General features: G+C 49.8%; 1 protein-coding gene across 1 annotated transcript in view; it reads left to right on the forward strand.

Moving 5' to 3' along the window:
* The window catches only part of PKD1L2 (polycystic kidney disease 1-like 2), an 82,257-nt gene that overhangs the window by 20,724 nt on the left and 42,834 nt on the right, over positions 1-18,699 (forward strand). The window contains exons 9-21 of the mRNA XM_006888885.1: positions 1,407-1,414; positions 2,151-2,268; positions 2,982-3,189; positions 4,865-4,985; positions 5,617-5,758; positions 7,484-7,660; positions 8,504-8,649; positions 9,244-9,438; positions 12,127-12,258; positions 13,036-13,218; positions 13,692-13,816; positions 14,835-14,961; positions 15,630-15,770. Coding sequence (XP_006888947.1) covers positions 1,407-1,414; positions 2,151-2,268; positions 2,982-3,189; positions 4,865-4,985; positions 5,617-5,758; positions 7,484-7,660; positions 8,504-8,649; positions 9,244-9,438; positions 12,127-12,258; positions 13,036-13,218; positions 13,692-13,816; positions 14,835-14,961; positions 15,630-15,770 — 1,823 coding nt within the window. The remainder of the gene's footprint in view (positions 1-1,406; positions 1,415-2,150; positions 2,269-2,981; positions 3,190-4,864; positions 4,986-5,616; positions 5,759-7,483; positions 7,661-8,503; positions 8,650-9,243; positions 9,439-12,126; positions 12,259-13,035; positions 13,219-13,691; positions 13,817-14,834; positions 14,962-15,629; positions 15,771-18,699) is intronic.

An 18,699-nucleotide genomic window follows, 5' to 3' on the forward strand; every position in this document is an offset into this window, starting at 1 on the left:
CCAAATAAATTGGGAATCTCCAAGGTTTCCCCCACTTGAAAAACTTTCAAAAGGATTGAAATCACCCAAAAATATGTTCTCTTGCTACGATATGATTTGACTAGCCATCAAAAATAATGACCTATCCAGAATTTCTAGATGTTCCTTAAATATCTTGAAGATAAAACAGCACACTAAGTCTATGAGTTAAAGAAGAAATCCCAAGGAAGATTAAAAAATATTAAGAACTGAATGAAAATAAAAATAAAACCTATCCAATTTTGTAGGATGCTTTAGTACTAAAGCAGTGCTCAAGGGGGAAATTATAGCTTTAAATGCTTATAACTGAGAACAGCCAGGCTTTTTGCTAACAAGAATTTTTTATTTCTTACTATTGGCATCAATCTATCCATCCATGCAACAATAAAGATTTACAGGGTACTATAATGACCAAAGCTTGGTATTAGGTGTTGAGGATTCCATGATGTATAAAACAAATGGAGACCCTGCTTTCCTGAAGCTTAGTGGTTACGACTAATGAGCAAATTAGCATATAATTAGTAATGATGACAAGCATTCTGGCAAAACCCAATAGGATACAGAGATAGCAAGTAACAGAGAGTGGTCTGGAGAAGGCTTTTAGACAAGGTCTCTTTAGCGAAGACATTTAGGTGGGGACAGGAATATGAAAGAGTCCACTATATAGGAGAAAGTTAGACTAAGACTTTTCTTGACAGGGGCTCGGGATGAAAAGGCCTTCAGGCTGGGGATGGCCCAGGGCAGTGAGTGTGAGGAGATGTGTCCAGAGGTGGAAAAAGATCAGATTTTACAGGGACTCTGGTGCTAAGAGCAGGAACTTGGATCATATTCTGAGCCTACAGGAGGCCCTTGGGATCAAGTTCCTCTGAAGTCTCCTGTTATGCTGGGCCAAGACCTTTAGGACTGAGTAAGGGGCAGGCCAGCTTGAGCTGAATAAATAGGTCCTGCCAGAACTTCCTCCAGGAAGTGTCCCCTCCTGATCACTCTTCCTTGTCAATACCTCTACACATCCCCTCCATTGTTGCTTAACATACCCCTGCTCTTCCTCCTTTAAGATGGTTCTGGTCTCCGCTCCTCTGGTGAATCTTGCCCCTACACCTGCTGTCTGATGGATAACTAGAAGAGTTCTGAGTGTTTCCCCTGTGCCAGAATCAGTGTATGTCCATTTAATCCACAGCAACCCTGGGTATCAGATGCTATCAGACTGTGGGAGGACCTGGACGAAGGTCACAGGGCTATTGATCTGGTCTCACATCTGGCTGATGACCCCCAGGCTTACACTCCTTACCCTGTGGCCTCTGTTTTCCACACTCTCATGACCCTCTGGGTTCTCCTTTCTGTCACAACTATCACTTGGTATTTCAACTTCCTGTCTCTCTTCTCTATAGGGCCAGATGTGAGTGTATGCACATATGTGTGTATTGTTAAAGTAATCTATAACAAAAAGTTAGTAATTTTAACCATTTTGTGGTGTATAATTCAGCGACATTAATTAATTACAGGTGAGCAACAATCATCCCCATTCTCCATTTCTAAAAATCTTACATCAATTCAAACAGAATCTCAGTATCCTCATAAGCAGTAATCCCCATCTTCTCCTGCCTCAGCCCTTAGCTACCAGTGATAAAATCTGGTCTCTATGCATTTGCCTATTCTAGAAGGCATACAGTTCAAATCCACTAGCTGCTCCGAGGAAGAAAGACAGGTAATCTCTTCTTGTTAGATTTACAGCCTTTTGAAAACCTGCTGGAGGATCAGCACTGAGTGAGTTCTGACTCAATGACACACAACAACAATAACATATGTTTCAATTAGTCAAAGGACCACACAGTATTTATCCTCCTGAGCTGTTGAGGATATGAGCTGAGCAGGCTCTGTTAACACCGCTGAGTCCACGCTGGTCCCAGAGCACTAAACCCACCTCCTAACTCAAGGGACCTACCTGGTGACTAAAGCCACGGTCTCCATTTTCTTGAGGGGAGGCCAGGTGAATCCGATGGGGTCTGCCTCATCTGATGCCTTCAGCATGGGCCGTTTTGGGGCCAGATGCTCTGGGTGGTTGTTCGGAGTGCAGTGGTGACACTGGGCTACTTGTTGAGGCTCACCTCCTCAGCTGACTACCTTTTTTGCAGAAAGAGGAAGGAGGCGTTGAGGTATATATTGAACCTGGCCGATTTGTGGATCCTTTCACAACCGTGACTCTGGGCTGGCCGGACAAGGACGAGAGTTTACACTTCCAGTGGTCATGTGGTAGGTACTTTTTGAGTTCTGGAGGTTGTCCAGTCTCTAAGAAAGACTCATTTCCCCAGAAGTTCTACCAGCAAAACACTAGAAATAATTGTTGTTGTTATGTGCCATCGAGTCATTTGCGACTCATAGTGACCCTACGTACAACAGCCCTAAACCATGCTCTATCCTGTGCCAATTGCATTGCCTCTGACACACCCATTCCGATTACCCCAGTCACTGAATCAATCCACTTCATAGAGGGTCTTCCCCTCCTACGCCGTCCCTCCACCCTCCCAAGCATGATGTCCCTTCTCCAAGGACCTGTCTCTCCTTACAACATGTCCAAAGTATGTCAGACGAAGCCCCAGAATCCTTGCCTCCAAGGAGTAGCCTGGTTTAACCCTCTCTAGGATGAATCTGTTTGTTTTCTTGGCAGTCCATGGTACATTCAATCCTCTTCTCCAGCACCACAGCTCAAAGGCGTCAATTCTCCTTCTATCCTCCCTAGTCATTGTCCAACTCTCTGATGCACAACAAGTGATTGCAAAGACCATGGCCTGTATCAGGAGCACCTTATTAGGGAAAAAAATTGAATTCAAAGTCTCTGTTTGGAGCACATTTTCTGATCCATTGTCCACTGCTTCCCAAAGTCCAAGACAAGAAGGTGTGGCAGTGGGGGTTTCCCAGTAAGGCTCAGGGGTGGGAATAACATTTGCCTGTTACATGTTTCTCAGGCTGGTGCTGGGCTCAGTGGAATGACTGTGTTCAGAGGCGGCTCCTCCACACAGAACATAGGGAGCTGGTAGTCCCACCGGGCTGCCTGCCACCGCCGGACTCTGCCGTGACCCTGAGCCTGACTGTGTGGAGAGGCCAGCAACTGGTGGACAGTCAGGAGCAGTGCTTATACGTGGCCGCACCCCAGGAACTCAGCCCTCAAGTCAGGTGGGCTCTTGGGCACCCCCTCCCCAGTGCTGACATCCATCCACTTCACAGCCTTTCCTGCGGTCCTGGCTGAGGCTGCCACTGCTCCAGTGGTGAGCAAAGTCAGGCAGGCCTCAGTCTTCAAAGGAGTGCTGACAGCACATGGGTTAGCACACCGGCTGCTAATGGAAAGGTTAGCAGTCTGAACCTCTCACCTTGACAGGAAGATATGCCACCTGCTTCTCTAAAGGAAACGGCTTTGGAAATACTGCAGGGCAGGTCTACTCCCTAGAGGGTCAGCAGGAGTGAGAATTGACTTGAAAGTGATGAGTCTACCTTGGTGGACACCTGCCTGTTCCCCACAACACATCGCAGGTGCAAAAGAACCCTCGCACATCCTACGCCCTGCTCGGAGTCTGGTGAGATCAGATGCTCCCTCCAACCACAGGGGCTATTACTGTCCTGGGCGACCACTCTCAGAAGGGGATGCTGGAAGAGGGCACACTTTGTGACAGCTTCCCAGGCCGGGCTTCGGGAAGGCTTCTCTCAAAAACTGGGAGTCAAGCAGAGATGGAAAGATGAGAATGATGCAAAGCCGGCCGTATTAAGCGCCTCCTGGTCCCCAATCCTGCTGTATGCCTCCCCGTCCCCTTGATGCAAGTCACTGGTCCATAAAACCCCATAGATCCTGCAGGTTTACTTACAGTCCTGAGCAGGGCAGATAAGCTCTCATTTTTAGTTTGAGAATTCTAATATGCCACTCGAGACTCTGTTTCATTGACTATGCAAAGACACCCTGAACCCAGCTGCATGGATCGTAACAAATATGGGTAGCATTGAGAAGAACAGAGAATTCCAGGACGCTTAATTGTTGTCATATAGAACTTACACAGTGATCAAGAAGGAGCCATTCAAACAGAATAAGGGGTACTGCTTAATTGAAAATCAGGACCGGGGTATGTCAGGTTGTATCCTTTCACAACACTTAATTTATCTATATGCTGGGCAAATAATTCAAGAACCTGAACTATATTAAAGAGTGTGGCATCAGATTGGTGGAAAATTCATTTAACATGTAGATGTTAACCTGTAAAATGCAGACCTTTCAAAAGTGCTAAAGAGCAATGATGTTAATCTGAAGACTAGGGTGCATGCACCTGATCGAAGCCATGGTTCCCTCAACTGCTTGTTATGCATCTGAGAGCTGGACAATAACTAAAGACAACAGAAGAAGAACTGATGTCTTTGAGCCATTGTGCTGGAGAAGAGTATTGAACATACCATGGACTGCCAAGAGAACAAATAGGTCTGTCCTGGAGAGGGTGAAACCAGGTTGCACGGTGTCCAGCTCTAATGTTGCAGCATGAGTTTACTATTGAAATTGGAAAGAATTACAGAGACACGCTCTCTCTGCAGGAAACGAGGCTGAGGCTCAGGGAGTCCCGCACCTTGTCCCAGAGTGGACGCTCCGAAGTCAGCCTTCTTTGATTTCCACTCGTGACCCTCAGGAATGAGTGAAAGTGGGCATGGTCAGAGTAGGGGGAATCTCTCCACCTTCAGGACCAAGTCTACGTCCCTGTCCAACTGGAGTAGCGTGTCTTTTAGCCCAATGTCCTCTTGAGAAGAACAGAAAGACCAGGCAGGTGGTAGCGGAGCCTGAGCCCCATCCTCACTTGGCTTTTTGTCTCCTTTCCAGCTGTGAACAAAACTGTGGGTCAGTGAGCACGGACAAGGACATCGTGCTGCGGGTCACGATGGGAGGCGGTGACCCCAGGGCCACCTTCAGCTGGTATTTAGATGAGACCTCGGCAGAGAAGGTTTGGGTGCTTGCTTTACTCACACGTAAAAACCTTTCCCTCATCTGACCCACCCAACTTGGGTGACAAGTCCTGAACGGATCCCAGGTCACCAGGCCTCTCAGAGTTCTTGACAGGAGGTGGGAATCGAGGCTCAGAGCAGGTACTGCCACACAGGGATAAGCAGAAGCCCAAACAGGGAGAATGCTACAAGATGGAAGGTGCCCCAGACAGCTCCCCCGACCAGATCAGTGGGTGAACTCTCATTACCCTGGAGTCCCCAGGGTGGTGACTGACAGATGTGGGGTCTCATGGCCCACCCATTATGTCTGAGAGGCACAACTCGCCCTCCGGAGTCCCTGCAGGATGAGGCCGAGGTGGTGCCTCCTGCGAGCATGACCATCTGGCTTTGTTTTCTGTACTGTCTGTCTTACTCCCTGCATTCCCCTTCTGGTCTCCACAGAGATCTGCCCCCCAATAAATGAGCTACACTTGAAACTCCGTTCTGCTTCAGGGAACCCTGGCAAGTCCTCCAGCCCTATTTAGACTGGGGACTGCCCTCTGGGTGCAGTGGGGCCTACAGTTTATACTGAGTCCAGCCTGAAGCCCTATCCCTTTACCCAGCCCAGGCCCTGATGATGCTCTTTTCCAGGTCCAGCCCCTCCCAGCTGCCTGCGCACTGGGGGGATTTTGGCCCAGTTCCCTGACCCTGCTCCAGAGCAATGCCTCCACGCTGCGCCTCAACACCTCCTTCCTGCAGACACAGGCAGAGGGTGTGCACCTCAGAGTCACAGGTATGACGCCTTCTTCAGAGTCACCTGCCTTCAAAGGGACCCTCGACATGCCCAGACACACTAAAATGTGGGGAAGCAGTGTAGATACGGCACAGGGCCCAGGCACCGGTGAGAAACAGCCTGGGCGCAAGTCCCACCGCCACTTCCCATCTAGGTGACGTCTCCCCGTATGTAAACTGGGGGTGGCAGGTATGCCTGCCTCATAGCTGCTATTTGTCTGAGCTGGTTCTGACTCAAAGCAACCTCACGTACCACAGAACAAACCCTGTCAGTCCCATGCCATCCTCATGACTGAATCTATGTTCAAGTCCGTGGCTTCCACCACTGTGGTGATCTATGGCACTGGGCACTTCCTCTTCTGCCTCATTTTCTATTTTCCCAAGCGTTAAGGCCTTCTCCAGAGACTGGTCCCTCCTATAACATGCCCAAAGTTTATGACAAAGCCTAGCCATTCTTGCTTCTCAGATTATTCTGGCTGCACTTCTACTAAGACACACTTATTTGTTAGTTTGGCAGTCTAAGCATTAATCAATACTCTTTGACAACACTACATACAAATCAAAGGTCTCATTCCTCTTTGTTCTTCCTTCGTCACTGTGCAACTTTCACATGTGTATGAAGCAACTGTAAATGTCAATGGCGAGCGGAGGTGTCCCTTGTGTGGGTAGCTGCTATCAGGAAGAGTTAACATAGTGATGCACGCAGATGTGGGTGAACAAACAGGGCATCGCAGTACTTCTGGGTTAGAACAAACTGCGTGTGGAGCACAGAGATCTCCAGGAAGACAAAGGGCTGTGTGGTTAGTCTTTCAGGGAGGGTTCTTTTGACTCTTCAGCGATCACAGCTGTCCACAGACTATCTATACCACAGGACTTACTACCTTCAGCTCCTGCTGAGTCAGCTCTGACTCACATGCCCTTTACATACAACAGTCCGACTCCTCCCCCATTTCTCTCTGTAACTCATGGGAGGTTTGAATCCATTATTGCAATTAGCATGTTAACCCATCTCACCCAGCGTTTCCTTCATTCGTGTTCACCTACTTCACCAAATCTGACGTCCTTTTCTAGTTACTGGTCTCTCTTGATGGCATGTTTAAAGTAAGTGACTCCCTGCAATCTTGCCATCCTCATTTATAAAGGCTTTCTGTCTGGAGCCTTCTGGCCAGTCTTTCAATTTAACCTTGGATGCTAGTGAAAAAGTACATCCCCTGTTTGTCCCCACACCTTCTGAGTACAGTCTAGGTGTCCTGCAGGTCAGCTGAGGCCCGCTGGCAGTGCTGTGGGATCCTGGGAAGGGCACGGACGCGCAGGTGGGCTCAGGAAGCCAAATCCTGGCCCCGACCCTTAGCTCTCTGATCCTAACTCAGTCACTGTCCCCCAGTATCCTTACTCCTCAGGAAAGCTCTGTCAACGTGTCATCATTAGCCCTGTTTCACAGGTAAGGGACTGACTCGCAAAAAGGGAACACCCAAGACCGCATGGCTTTTAAACAGCACACTGGGGTTCAAGCTCAGGTCAGCCTGATCCTGCTTCTCCACCTGTGTGTACTCTCTCAGAGTGGGACCCTTGATCCCCCTGCACTGGGGAAAGGTGGCTGAGACACGGATTTCAGGGTCCCACCCCAGGATACCCAGAGACAGGCCACAAGTCAAGGTGAGCTTGAAGCATGATGAGAGGCATGTGGCCCACACTGCCCCTGAGCACATCCTGTCTTCCCCTCCAGCACTGGCCGGGCACGCCTACGGAGAAGACACTTATGTCATTAGCACCCTGCCTCCCCCTGAGGTGCCAGCCTGCGTCATTACCCCGGACGAGGGCACCGTCCTAACGAGCTTCGCCATCCTGTGCAGCGTCTCCATGGCCCCTGACCCTCTGGAGTACTGCTTCTGTCTGCAGTCAGGTGCGCCCCTGCCCAAGGCACTCTGCCCTGGCCACATCCTCTCCAAGAACAGGGTCCAGCTGCCTCCGGGGGCTGAAAAGAGTGTGTTCTTTGTAAGAAAGGGGTTTGGAGAAGGATGGCTCCCCTACTTTAGCCCCAAGGCCCATTATCCCCAACATCACTCAGAAACATGGCAGAGAGGTAAGGAGGAGGTTTGATTATAGCTTTAACAGGAAGCAAGGAAGTGGCGATCACTTAAAACAGAATTCTTTCTATTGCTACCTGGCATTTCCTGATTGTGTGCCCTCTGCAGGGTGGGTTAGTGACTCCAGTGATAAGGGAAATGAGCTGTGGTGATGTGGTTTGCAATATGTTACACTCACTGCCAACCAATGCTAAGGGGTCACACTTAAGGGTACAGGAGACACTTGGTGGTCCATTCATCATTTTTACCACACATGTATGGAATGCCAGGCCCTACTCAAGACACCAGGTGCAAAGCAGTGGACACAACAGAGGGCATCTTTAACCTCAGACACTCAGAGAAGGGCTATAACAAAGGAAGTATGTAAAGGAAGATTCTTTAAACATTTATCAGCTTAAATGAATAACAAACCAAAAATGCTTATAAGTAGGGTATTTCCTCCTAGATTTTTGAAAGTTCTTCCAAAGTCAGTCCAGCAGGAGGTTGCAGGGAAAGACAGTGGGTCGGGATGGGGACCTCCTTTTCCACACAGTACGAACCTAGCGGGCCGGCTGTCCTTTCCTGAGCTGTGGCTGGCCTTTCCCTCATCCAGCTCCTCTCACACTGTGTGCTTCCCTTGATTGGAGGTAGCCCTCATTGCCTCATTCCCGCTTTTCCAGGCTCCTGCCTACACTGTGGCCCCGAGCCTGCCCTCCCATCGGTGTATTTGCCACTTGGAAAGGAAAGCAGTGGCTTTGTGCTGACTGTGGTCATTTCTGTCACCAACCATGCAGGGGGCAGGCAGCAGACCCAGGCCACGGTGAAGGTGAGTGACAGCCACAGCCATTGCTCCTTGTGTTAAGATGCATCTGCAGCTACCTGGGCCTCCCCTAAAGGCAGTTGGGTAGACAACGACGCAGGGCGAGGCCTGACTCATTCCTTCACTCACTGAGTATCCTTGGAGTATCTCCCATGTGCCAGGCCTTGCCTGAGCCTCCGTCCCTACAGGTCTCATGTCTTAGTGGCCACAAGAGAGTCCTGGGATTGGGGTTAGGAAATCTTATGAGAGGAAGGACCTGAGTATGAGGGAGGTCCATGCCTTTGGAGAGTTCCAAGAAAGGAGCCAGGAGACCAGGATCCGCTTACAAAGCTACAAGACAGAGGCAGGTCAGTCCTGGAGCACAGCCTGGTGCAAGGGGCAGGGACGGAGCATGACTCAGACAGTGAGGGGAAATGAAGACTTGTCCAAGGCTGTGTGTTATGGTTCCCAGCTGCCTTAAAGCCCCATGAAGGGTCCAGAGTCCCTAGTCCAGGCACAAAGGCTTCCACACCTGCTCTGGTGTCCAGGTGAAGACTCGTGACTCCAGGCACCAAGTTCTTGGCCAAAACCTGCACTAAACACATTTCTGCTTTCCCTTAGGTGGGGTTTGGAGACCCGAGCATGGAACTTGCCACGTTCCCGACTTCAGTGACAGAGGCCTTAACAGATGCTCTAGAAGGGCAGCATAGCCCTGAATGGCTCTTCCAGCTGGCGAAGGCTGTGTCCTCTGTGCTGAACCAGGGGCACTCGGAGGAAGGCTTTGGGCAGAGGCTGGAAGTAGACACCCGGCAGAAGGTATTGAGATGGGATCCTGTCAAAACCACACTGGGGTCTGTGCTCTGTCATTTGAACTATAGAGTAGGACCAAGTACCAGTGGCAATGCCCCAACAGTGGATATGCCCTCCCTCTTCTGGCCCTCAGTGAGTGGGCCTGCTTGGTCAGTGGTCAGCTTCCCATGCACTCTGGTGGGTCATAGGATGGAAAGTAACTGAGAGATTGTCCCTAATATTAAAGATGAAAGACTGAGGTCCAACCTAGAATTGCCACCTGGACTGCATCATATGACTAATGGATCAGGCTAGACAATGGCCCTGTCACTCACTGTCTGTGGTGTCACAGGCCAGGGACCAAACGTGAGGGTCACTCTCCCCTTCACCACTGCCAAGTGAGAACTGACTCCCAGCTGACCTCCCTTCAGGTTTCCAAGGCTGTAACTGTGTGAGAGGAGACTGTCCATTCTTCCAGTACGTTCCTCACAAGGTCATGGCAGGTGTTTCATTAAAAATCACATTAATGGTAACTCTAGGTCATACTTTGTGAGCCCACACAGCCCACATGAAGCTGTTGACACTTACCCACGGTCATTGTGGTTTACAACTCAAGGCTGCGCATGGCCAGGGCAGAACACATGGATTAGACCCACTCCCCAGAAGCAGAGAGTGAGGGTGAGTGCGGCCACACGGACACAGCAGACGTGGCAGCCGTCATCCAAAGCTAGCACACTGATGGCTCAGCCCAAAGACCCACGGCCGGAGGCCAGAAGAAGGCCCTGGCCATGGGCTGAGCGTGAAGGCTGTGGTCTTGAACCACATACCACCCTGAAGACACTGACAGCTGAGCACGGTGACTTGTACAAGCCGCACACACACACACAGTTACACCCACTGCCTGGCTCCTGCCTTCCCCTCCAGGCATTCTGAGCATCAGCTATGACAGCTTCCTCTGCAACATCCTGTGTTCACTGAGCACTGGAGCCAGGCATCTGAAACAAGGTCTCCCTGTGGAATATCGGGGTTGTTGGCTAAACTACCTCAGAGTCAACCTGAGCAAGCAGAGACTTTAATACAGGCCTGTTGAGGAGAAGGGGTGAGAAGGGGCGAGTTCAGGGAAGAAACAATCTCAGGCTGCATGTGGTGTGAGGACCCGGCTAGGAGGAGGACAGGGGGAGAACAATGTCTTCCATTTCTCTCCCTCCACTCCCATCTCCTGTTGGGACCTCCCACTGGACAGAGGGTAGGTGCCATCAGAGGAGGGGGTAGGGTGAGGAAGGACAGAGGTTTCTTCATACCTTCGTTCCCCTCCCCACATTCTGAGAAAAGCATCTTTTTTTTTCCCTTTGGGGGAGTCCTGATGGCTCAGTCAAATATCAGTGTTCAAACCTGCTGGCCGCTCCACAGGAGATGAGGTGGCCTGCTCCTATACGGAAGGACAGCTTTGGAAATGCTTCCGGGTAGTTCTAGGCTGTCCAACAGGAGCTCTGTGGGTCTGAATTGACCAGATTAGAGTGGGTTTGGTTAAATTTCATTAACCACATTTAAAGATCTCCATTGGCACATGTGGTTAGTGGATACTGGATTGGAAAACTCAAGTCTAAATCATTTCCATTCATCTGGAAAGTTCTATTGAGGAGCATGGAGGCTACACTCAGTTCTCCTCTGCTGATGTCCAAGCCAGCCTCTGGCTGCCTGCTAGTGCTGGATACGTATGACTTAGAAAGCACGTGACCCAGAAGACAAGAAGGTCCACATTAAGACAGGGGCAAAGGGATGGGAAGAGGGAACCTGTCTCCTATTCCTCCAAACACATCCAGCAACACCACACCTCCAACGAGATCTCCCGCCCACGCTGAGCCAACTAAAGCAGACAATTTCTCAACTGCATGCCATTCTAGGCACAACTGCCATCCCAGGACATGGTTTGTTTGGTTTTGTTAAAAATAATGTCAACATTTATAATTTTGATTTGGAGAAACCTCTAGACATCCCATATTAGTTTCCTGTTGACCCTACAAGCCATGGTGTACTTGGTTGTTGTGTGCAGTCAAGTTGGCACTGACTCACAGCCGACCCTCCAGTGGGTTTTCAGAGACTATAATCTGCACGGAGGAGAGTGCCTATCTTTGTCCTGCAGAGAGGCTGGTGGATTTGAACTGCTTGTCTTTGGGTTGGCAGCAAAGCTCTGTACTCCCTAGGAGATCTATAATGTCACACATGAATCATCTCATTGCCAAGATCAGCAGTCCACACAGATGCTGCCGGCTAAAGCTCAGGTGACCACTGGGCTGTGGTCTTCCCAGAGGCTCTAGAGGAAAATCCATCCCCGGTCTTCCCCAGCTCCTCACGGGGGCTGCATCCCTTGATCCACGGCTCCTTCCTCTGTTGTCAAAGGCAGCAGCTGAGCATCTCTGAACCTCTCGAGCCTCTGTTTGACTAGGTGTCCCACCTCCTCCACAAGGATGCATGTAGGGTCCAGGGGATCATCTCCCCATCTCAGGATCCCTAACGTAATCACCTCTGCAAAGCCCCTTTGGCCATGTGAGGCCACATGGTCGCAGGTGTTGAGGGCGGGGACGTGAACATCTTTGAGACACAAAGCTGTCCCTCACACGTCATGAGGCAAATGGAGTTTTGGGTCACTTGCACGGATCACATGTCTTTCTGAAATGACATCTCCTCTCCTCTCCACCCCTCCACTGTGCCAAGATCCGAGAGCGTGTGCTGGGGTCTCTGGCTGCCATCGCTGTCCCCCAGGAGGAGATGCAGCCTGTGCAGAGGCTGGCTGAGGTGCTGAGAGAGGTGACCTACGGCAGCGAGGAGCTCACACCTGGGGCCCAGGTGAGATTGTTCACCTAGAGCTATATGTGCCTCCATGAACGAAAGAGTGACAGCGCCCTGGAATGTGCGCAAGGGGTCAGCAGGCTTTCCTGGAGCTTGCAAGACCTCTGCCACCTTCTTCCTCAGGGTCCTGCATGGGACCAAGAGCGGGAAGGTGCCCTCTTCTATGTCCTGTACTCTGGGTGTGGTCACCTATCTTCGTAATCAGCTCACCAAGATGTCCCAGATCCTGTGCTAGTCACTGAGGATTATTGTTGAGCCCACAGACACAGTCTTTGGCCTCACAGAACTTTCAGATTACTGAGGTGACTAGATATTTTAAAATAATACACAAATATTTAGTGTTATATAATTACAAAAATAAAATAAATGTTGTCCGTCTCTCTACATCCACCCATTGTCTATCCAGCCGTCACTGATCCAATCATCCTCCACATACCCACCCACTCATCATCCATCCATTTCTCAATCTATCCACCCAACCATCAATCTATCTGCCATACATCCACCACCTAATTCACCAAATATTACTGAGTATATACTACAAACTCGCAAAGCACTCTGGGAAGGATTCAATGGCAGATCAGTCCTAGCTTCTCCCCTTAAGAAACTTGGAGCCTTGTAGAGAGGAAGGAGGTGGCTTACATGACAGCTATGCACAGCTCTCCCCGGGGCTTACTCTTCCCATTACTGCAGTCATTGCCCCTCAAATGGTATAGGGGATAGTCTGTCCTGGGTAAGACCTCACATGTGCTTCCTCCTCTTTGGGGAGCCCAGTGGGAAGCCAGCCAGGCTCTCCAGAAGGCCAGCAAGGCTCTGCTGGCAGCGAGCGCCAGGACCCGTCCTCAGGACCAAAGGCGCCGGGCAGCCACCTGGGACCTGTTTCAAGCTGTGGGCAGCGTGTTGGAGGCTTCCCTGAGCAACAGGCCACACAAATCCACAGAAGCTAACAGCAGCCAGGTGGGTGACCTGGCCAGGATGCAGGTGACCCTGCAAAATGTCTTTACTTCAGGCTTTTCATGACTCAGGGTAATCCCTGGCGGGGGTGGGGGGGTGCTGGGACAGATGGAAAGGCAGCATACACAGTCTGGAGCCGGATGACTTAAGATCGTGGCTCTTCCCCAGTCAGCATACTACCTCTGTAAGTCACTCATCCTCTCTGCACCTTGATGTCCTTTAGACGTGGAGTGCGAGGACCCACCTCACTGAGTCGCCATGAGGATCAGAAGGGCCCATAGTCAGTGTCTAGACTCTTCCTGGGGGCTGGCTCTCATCACCAGAATGGTGCAATCACAATGTCTGTCACTGTCTTCCGGTCTCATACCCTGTTCTTCCTGGTCCCCGCAGTAGGTGCCTAACTAGCCTGGGGACAGCCACAAAGGGTGTCATGGGGACATGGGTCCACGGTAACATTGTCCGGTTTCCTCTTCCAGGCCACCACAGTGTCAACACTCCTCCAGGTTGTGGAGTGCGTGCAGAGGGCCCTCTTGCTGGGGACCTTGCCAGGGAGTCTGCCTGCCACACTGGCCACTCCCTCCATCTCTGTGTATACAAACAGGTAACGGGGCAACATCTCAGGTCCCCGAGAAAACTTGTTCCCAGATTGCATACATTGCACACACCTGCCCCTTTGCTAAGAGCACAGCCCAGGAGGCAGGCCTGGGGCTGGGGAAGGCATGAGACCTGACATTGGAAAGGGCTTTTCACTTAAAGAAGGCTCTTGATAGGGAGCTCTGGTGGCCTGGTGGCCTGGTGGCAGGAAGCTGCATTACAATCCCAGAGGTGCACAGTTCAAATCAACCAGATGCTCTGCTGGAGAAGGAGGGACAATCCCTCCTCTATCAGTCAGATCCGATTTAATGGTGCACACACAAAAAATAATAAAATGAAAAAAGGGGGGGAAAGAAAAGAAGGCTTTTGAGCCGGCTCTTTGCACAAAGCAGGAGAGGAAGCACTGAGTGCCGAGCCCACTGTCAGAGCACCTGAGATGTGAGTCATGCTGGAGCTGGCAGACAAGGGACAGCCTTGCCTTTAACCAGCCCCCATGTGTCTGCCACCCCACTGACTGCAGACCTGTGGGGGTGAAGGTAGAATCAGTCTGGGAGTCTCACCACAGAGTGTCTCCTGCTCTCACTGGGTTTGCACCCAGCATCTGCAGTCGCCCTCCACTCTGCACTGCTCGGCCTGAGAAGCAGGTTCTGGACGATGCTGCAGGCGTCCTGGGCAGTGCCCCACAGTCCCTGCACCAAGAGCCATCTCCCAGTCCTTCTTGCTAGGGGTGCTCTTCTAGGTCCCAGGGGCAGTGTCACAAAGCTACAGCCTGAAGCTGACCAGAGCTAAGAAATTAGAAACCCAATGGAAGCAAAGAGGGCAAGTTCAAAGGGCAGTCAAGACTGCTGGACAGTAGTGATTTTGGTATGGATGCAAATACGCATAATTATCCACAGGATCAACACAGAGCAGACTCCCCTGCTGGCAAAGCTGGGGTCCCCTGGAGAAGAGTGGGGTGAGGACATTCCTCTAACAGTAACTCCCTCCTTTCTCTCCTGGCATTTCTGTTCTCACCATGTGGCCAGGTTACCGCCACGGGGTTGGCAAGGCCCCTCGATGCTCATCGCCGCTGCCAACTCTGCGTCCTTCACTCTGCCTGCTGTCTCTTCCCTCCACTCGCTAGCTAACCGCTCCGAGCCCGTGGACATCCGGGTAATGGTCCCCATAACCTCAAGAAGGGCCCTTCACAGTTTGCAAAGCACTTTCACAGATAGCTGCTCACAGCCCTGTTGATTACTGTGTCGTTATGCCCATTTTACAGATGAGTCACTAGGGCACAGACAAGTTCAGTGATTAACCCAAAGCCTCTAATGAGTGGAGAACTGATAGTCAAGCCCATGCCTCTGGCTCTCAAATCCAATTTCTCACTCTGCTGAAACGTTTCCCCAGAACAGCCTTCTTTGGTCTGTTTATTGGAAAAGAAGCTTTTTAGGTTTGGTTCCACACTGGGAAAAGGTAAATGCAAGGCTGCAGCAATTTATGCTTTTCCATGCCTGGATGTGGGCTTATTGGCTGGTCCCTCTCTGGTCCTAGTGAAAGCAGAGAAGTATCTCTCTCTTAGAGGCTTGCTGGTTCTGCTGTGCAGAAGAGCCTCGTCTGCTCCACCTTCCAGTAATTGCTTAGTCAAGGCAAGTCTCCCTTGGATCACTGAAGCCCAGCTCTGCAAGGCTGTAGCCCTGGAAGACAGACACATGTATGGGAACCAGAAGCTGCTCCATGGGTGCCCTCAGCAAAGGCCAGGGGCGGCTCCTGCACCCTCTCCTGGGAACACTTCCTGTTCATACTGGAGTCTTTCTAACACTCCCTGCTCTTGGTTTCAGATGATGAGCTTCCCAAGGACCCCCTTCCCAGTCTGCAGTGGCTTCAATGTCAGCGGGACTATTGGCGGCCTCTCTCTGACCAGCCCAAGTGGACAGCTCATACCTGTAAAGGATCTGCAGGACAGCATCATCCAGGTAGAAGTTGGCGTGTTCTCAGGAGTCAGAAAGGGGCTTCTTCTGTCTTCAGCTCTGTTGGGATTAAGAATTGATTGGTTGTACAAAAATGGATAAAGAAGGGAAACATCAAAAAATTTACTCTTTACATCCTCTTCCTCAAAAGACAACCCCTAAACCTTAAACCAAACACATTCCCTTTTGTTTTCTTAAAAGCAAAGAATCTCTCGTTCCCTCACTGTCACTGAGGCGGAACCAACCTACAGCTAACCCATGACTGGGCTGCTGAGGCTGTAAATCACTCTGGAGAAGACCCATCTTTCTCTCATGGAGCCACTGATGGATCCAAACCACCAAGAGAAGTGCTGCCTTTGGGTAAAGAGCACAGCTTCCTACGCATTACACCATCAGAGCTTCTAAACGCAGATAATAGGTTAACTAGTGAAAAATGCTGTCTTATGCATGTAAGTGTATGTATGTACTCTTGAGAACTAGCTTTATAGGATATGAGCTCTGGTGGTCTAGTGGGTAGGGAGATGTATCACCAAGCCAAAGGCCCATGGTTCGAATCCACCAACTGTTCCTTGGAAGAATGATGAGCAGTCTCCTCCCGTGCAGTATACAGCCTCTGAAAACCTGCTGCAGGGTCAGCTGTGAGTGCATGCCAACTTGATGGCAATGAGTTGATGGAGTTACACAGCAACAGCAGAGGAAAAAAAGTAAGACAGCCAACTCAGGAGGAGGTGAGTGTCTGTTCCTGGGAGAGGGATCGCTGAGAAGGGGAGATGAGAACGGCCGCACCTCTTAAAGAATGGAACCCCCATCACTGAACTGGACGTGTGGAAATTGGAACTGGTCTATGTCTTTGCTGTACATGTTCTCAGTAACAACAACAAAAAAAAGTACGCTTTTAAAAAAATTACCCTTACCCTACTTAGACACCTTCACTTAAAACATAAAAACACATATTCATTAGCCAATCTTTGGATACACAGCAAAGAAGATTTTAAAAATCTGTTTATTGAGATTTAGCCATCTTCTTTGTTTAAGCCACTCCCATGGTGAAGCCTCTACTTAGATTTTCTGTAATGCCCACTTGGATTTTCTGTAATGTTAAGAAAAAACCTTCAAGGATAAAGCACAGAAGGCAGAAAGGATTAACAAAGAAAACTTAACAGAATTGAGTATTACAGGGACAAAACAGGGAAAGTTTGATTGCATTATGGGCATTGACAGTAAGTCATAAAACAAGATGTGCATGAATAGAGGAATAGAAAATCAATCTGATCTGTAGTTTCACTCAAATCTCACACACACACACAAACACCCGCTCCCAAAGATTGTAAACAACCTAAAATGCCACAGTGCACTGAGAGTTCACATTCCTTGAAGATTTTTATGATTCACCCTCATACTCATGTTCTACAGTTTTCTAATGACTAATTAATATTTTAGCAATTTATTGAGTTTTCTCAAAGCATTTAGCCTAAGTTTTCTCATGCAAACTATTCTTTTTGTTACAGTAATACTGTCATTTGAAATAAGTAATTAAAACAGGGAGTGGAGGGGAGCTCTGGTGGCCTAGTGGCAAGAAACTGAACTGCAGTCCCAGAGGAACACGGTTCGAATCCACCAGACGCTCTGCCAGAGAAGGAGGCGCAATATCCTCCTGTACCAGTCAGATCTGATTTGACGGTACACGTACACAAAATTAAAAAAAACAAAAAACAAAAAACAGGGAGTGGCATCCACTTCCCAAATAACATGCATCTGGAAAACCTATGAACTTTGATAAATGTCAATAGTAGAGGGGCTTCAAGCCTTTTGTTCACAGGGTCACAATGAGTCGTGCTCAACTAGAAGGCAATCAACAACAACAACAACAACAATGTAACATCACTTATAAAAAGTTTGAGGACCAAACATAATTGCCTATTGGTGAGCACCCGGCTCACTTAGCAAGAGGGTTGTGTGGTTACTGCAGGGATGATGTTTGGGGCTGGATTCTCTGGAGCAGAGTCTAATGCCTGTGGTTGCGACGGGGACAGTGGCTGAGGCTGAGTTCTTGGAAGCAGATGCTAAGAGATAGTTTGGGGCACAGACACATGCTGGGAATCAGAACCTGGCATGAATGTGGAAAGGAAGGGGGACTGAGCAGGCAGAGGGAGAATCGGGCTGCAGTGCAGGCCTGGCCACGCCTCCGACAACCTGGACGGGAGCTATGGAACGTAAGCTGTCCATTGGAGTGTCCCACAGCAGTCCACACATTGGGCTCTTCGTATCTTTACCCTCACCCAGTCTGGCTGTTCTGGGAAAGATGAGCCCTTCAGCAAGGTGGGTCTCTTAGTTGAGGCAGACCCTGAAGCCTGCCTGCTGACCACAACTCCCATGCTGGACAGTGAGTCCTTCCTTGAAGGGGGAGAGCTGGGTGACATATTTCCATGGCTACAATGCATAAAAACTGGACCCAAAGTCCTGCTGTCTAGTGTACTTTGATGCCTGGTGACCTCCTATTGAGCTTTGGGTTTTTTGATAATTTAGTTTGTTTATTTTTCATTTCCATGAACATCTACAGAGATTTTTGGGATTCCATTCATTCATTGTTGCACCCTTCTTCCCGCACAACCCCCCCCGCCCCCCCCGTTTGTTCCTCTCCTTGAAAAGCAGAAGAAAAACTCCCTCATTGATACACAATCCCCCCGCACCTCCCCAAACCCCACCCCCTACCCCCAAATATAATCCACTCTGCAACCCTCATTGCATACTCCTACGATAAAAATAATGCCCTAAAATATAATACTTTTAGACTATTCTCTCCCCAATAGACTTCAATGCCGTAAGCATATTTCATCCAGTTTTTCTCAGTCTTACCCCCACCCCAATGCCAGGTCATAAATCTTCATAGAAAGAGACTGTTTCCTCCTCCCCCCATGGAGTAACCGGTGGTCAGTTACTG

Source organism: Elephantulus edwardii, unplaced genomic scaffold, assembly GCF_000299155.1.
Source record: "Elephantulus edwardii isolate Elephantulus edwardi_28Jun2011 unplaced genomic scaffold, EleEdw1.0 scaffold00072, whole genome shotgun sequence".
NCBI lineage: Eukaryota > Metazoa > Chordata > Mammalia > Macroscelidea > Macroscelididae > Elephantulus > Elephantulus edwardii.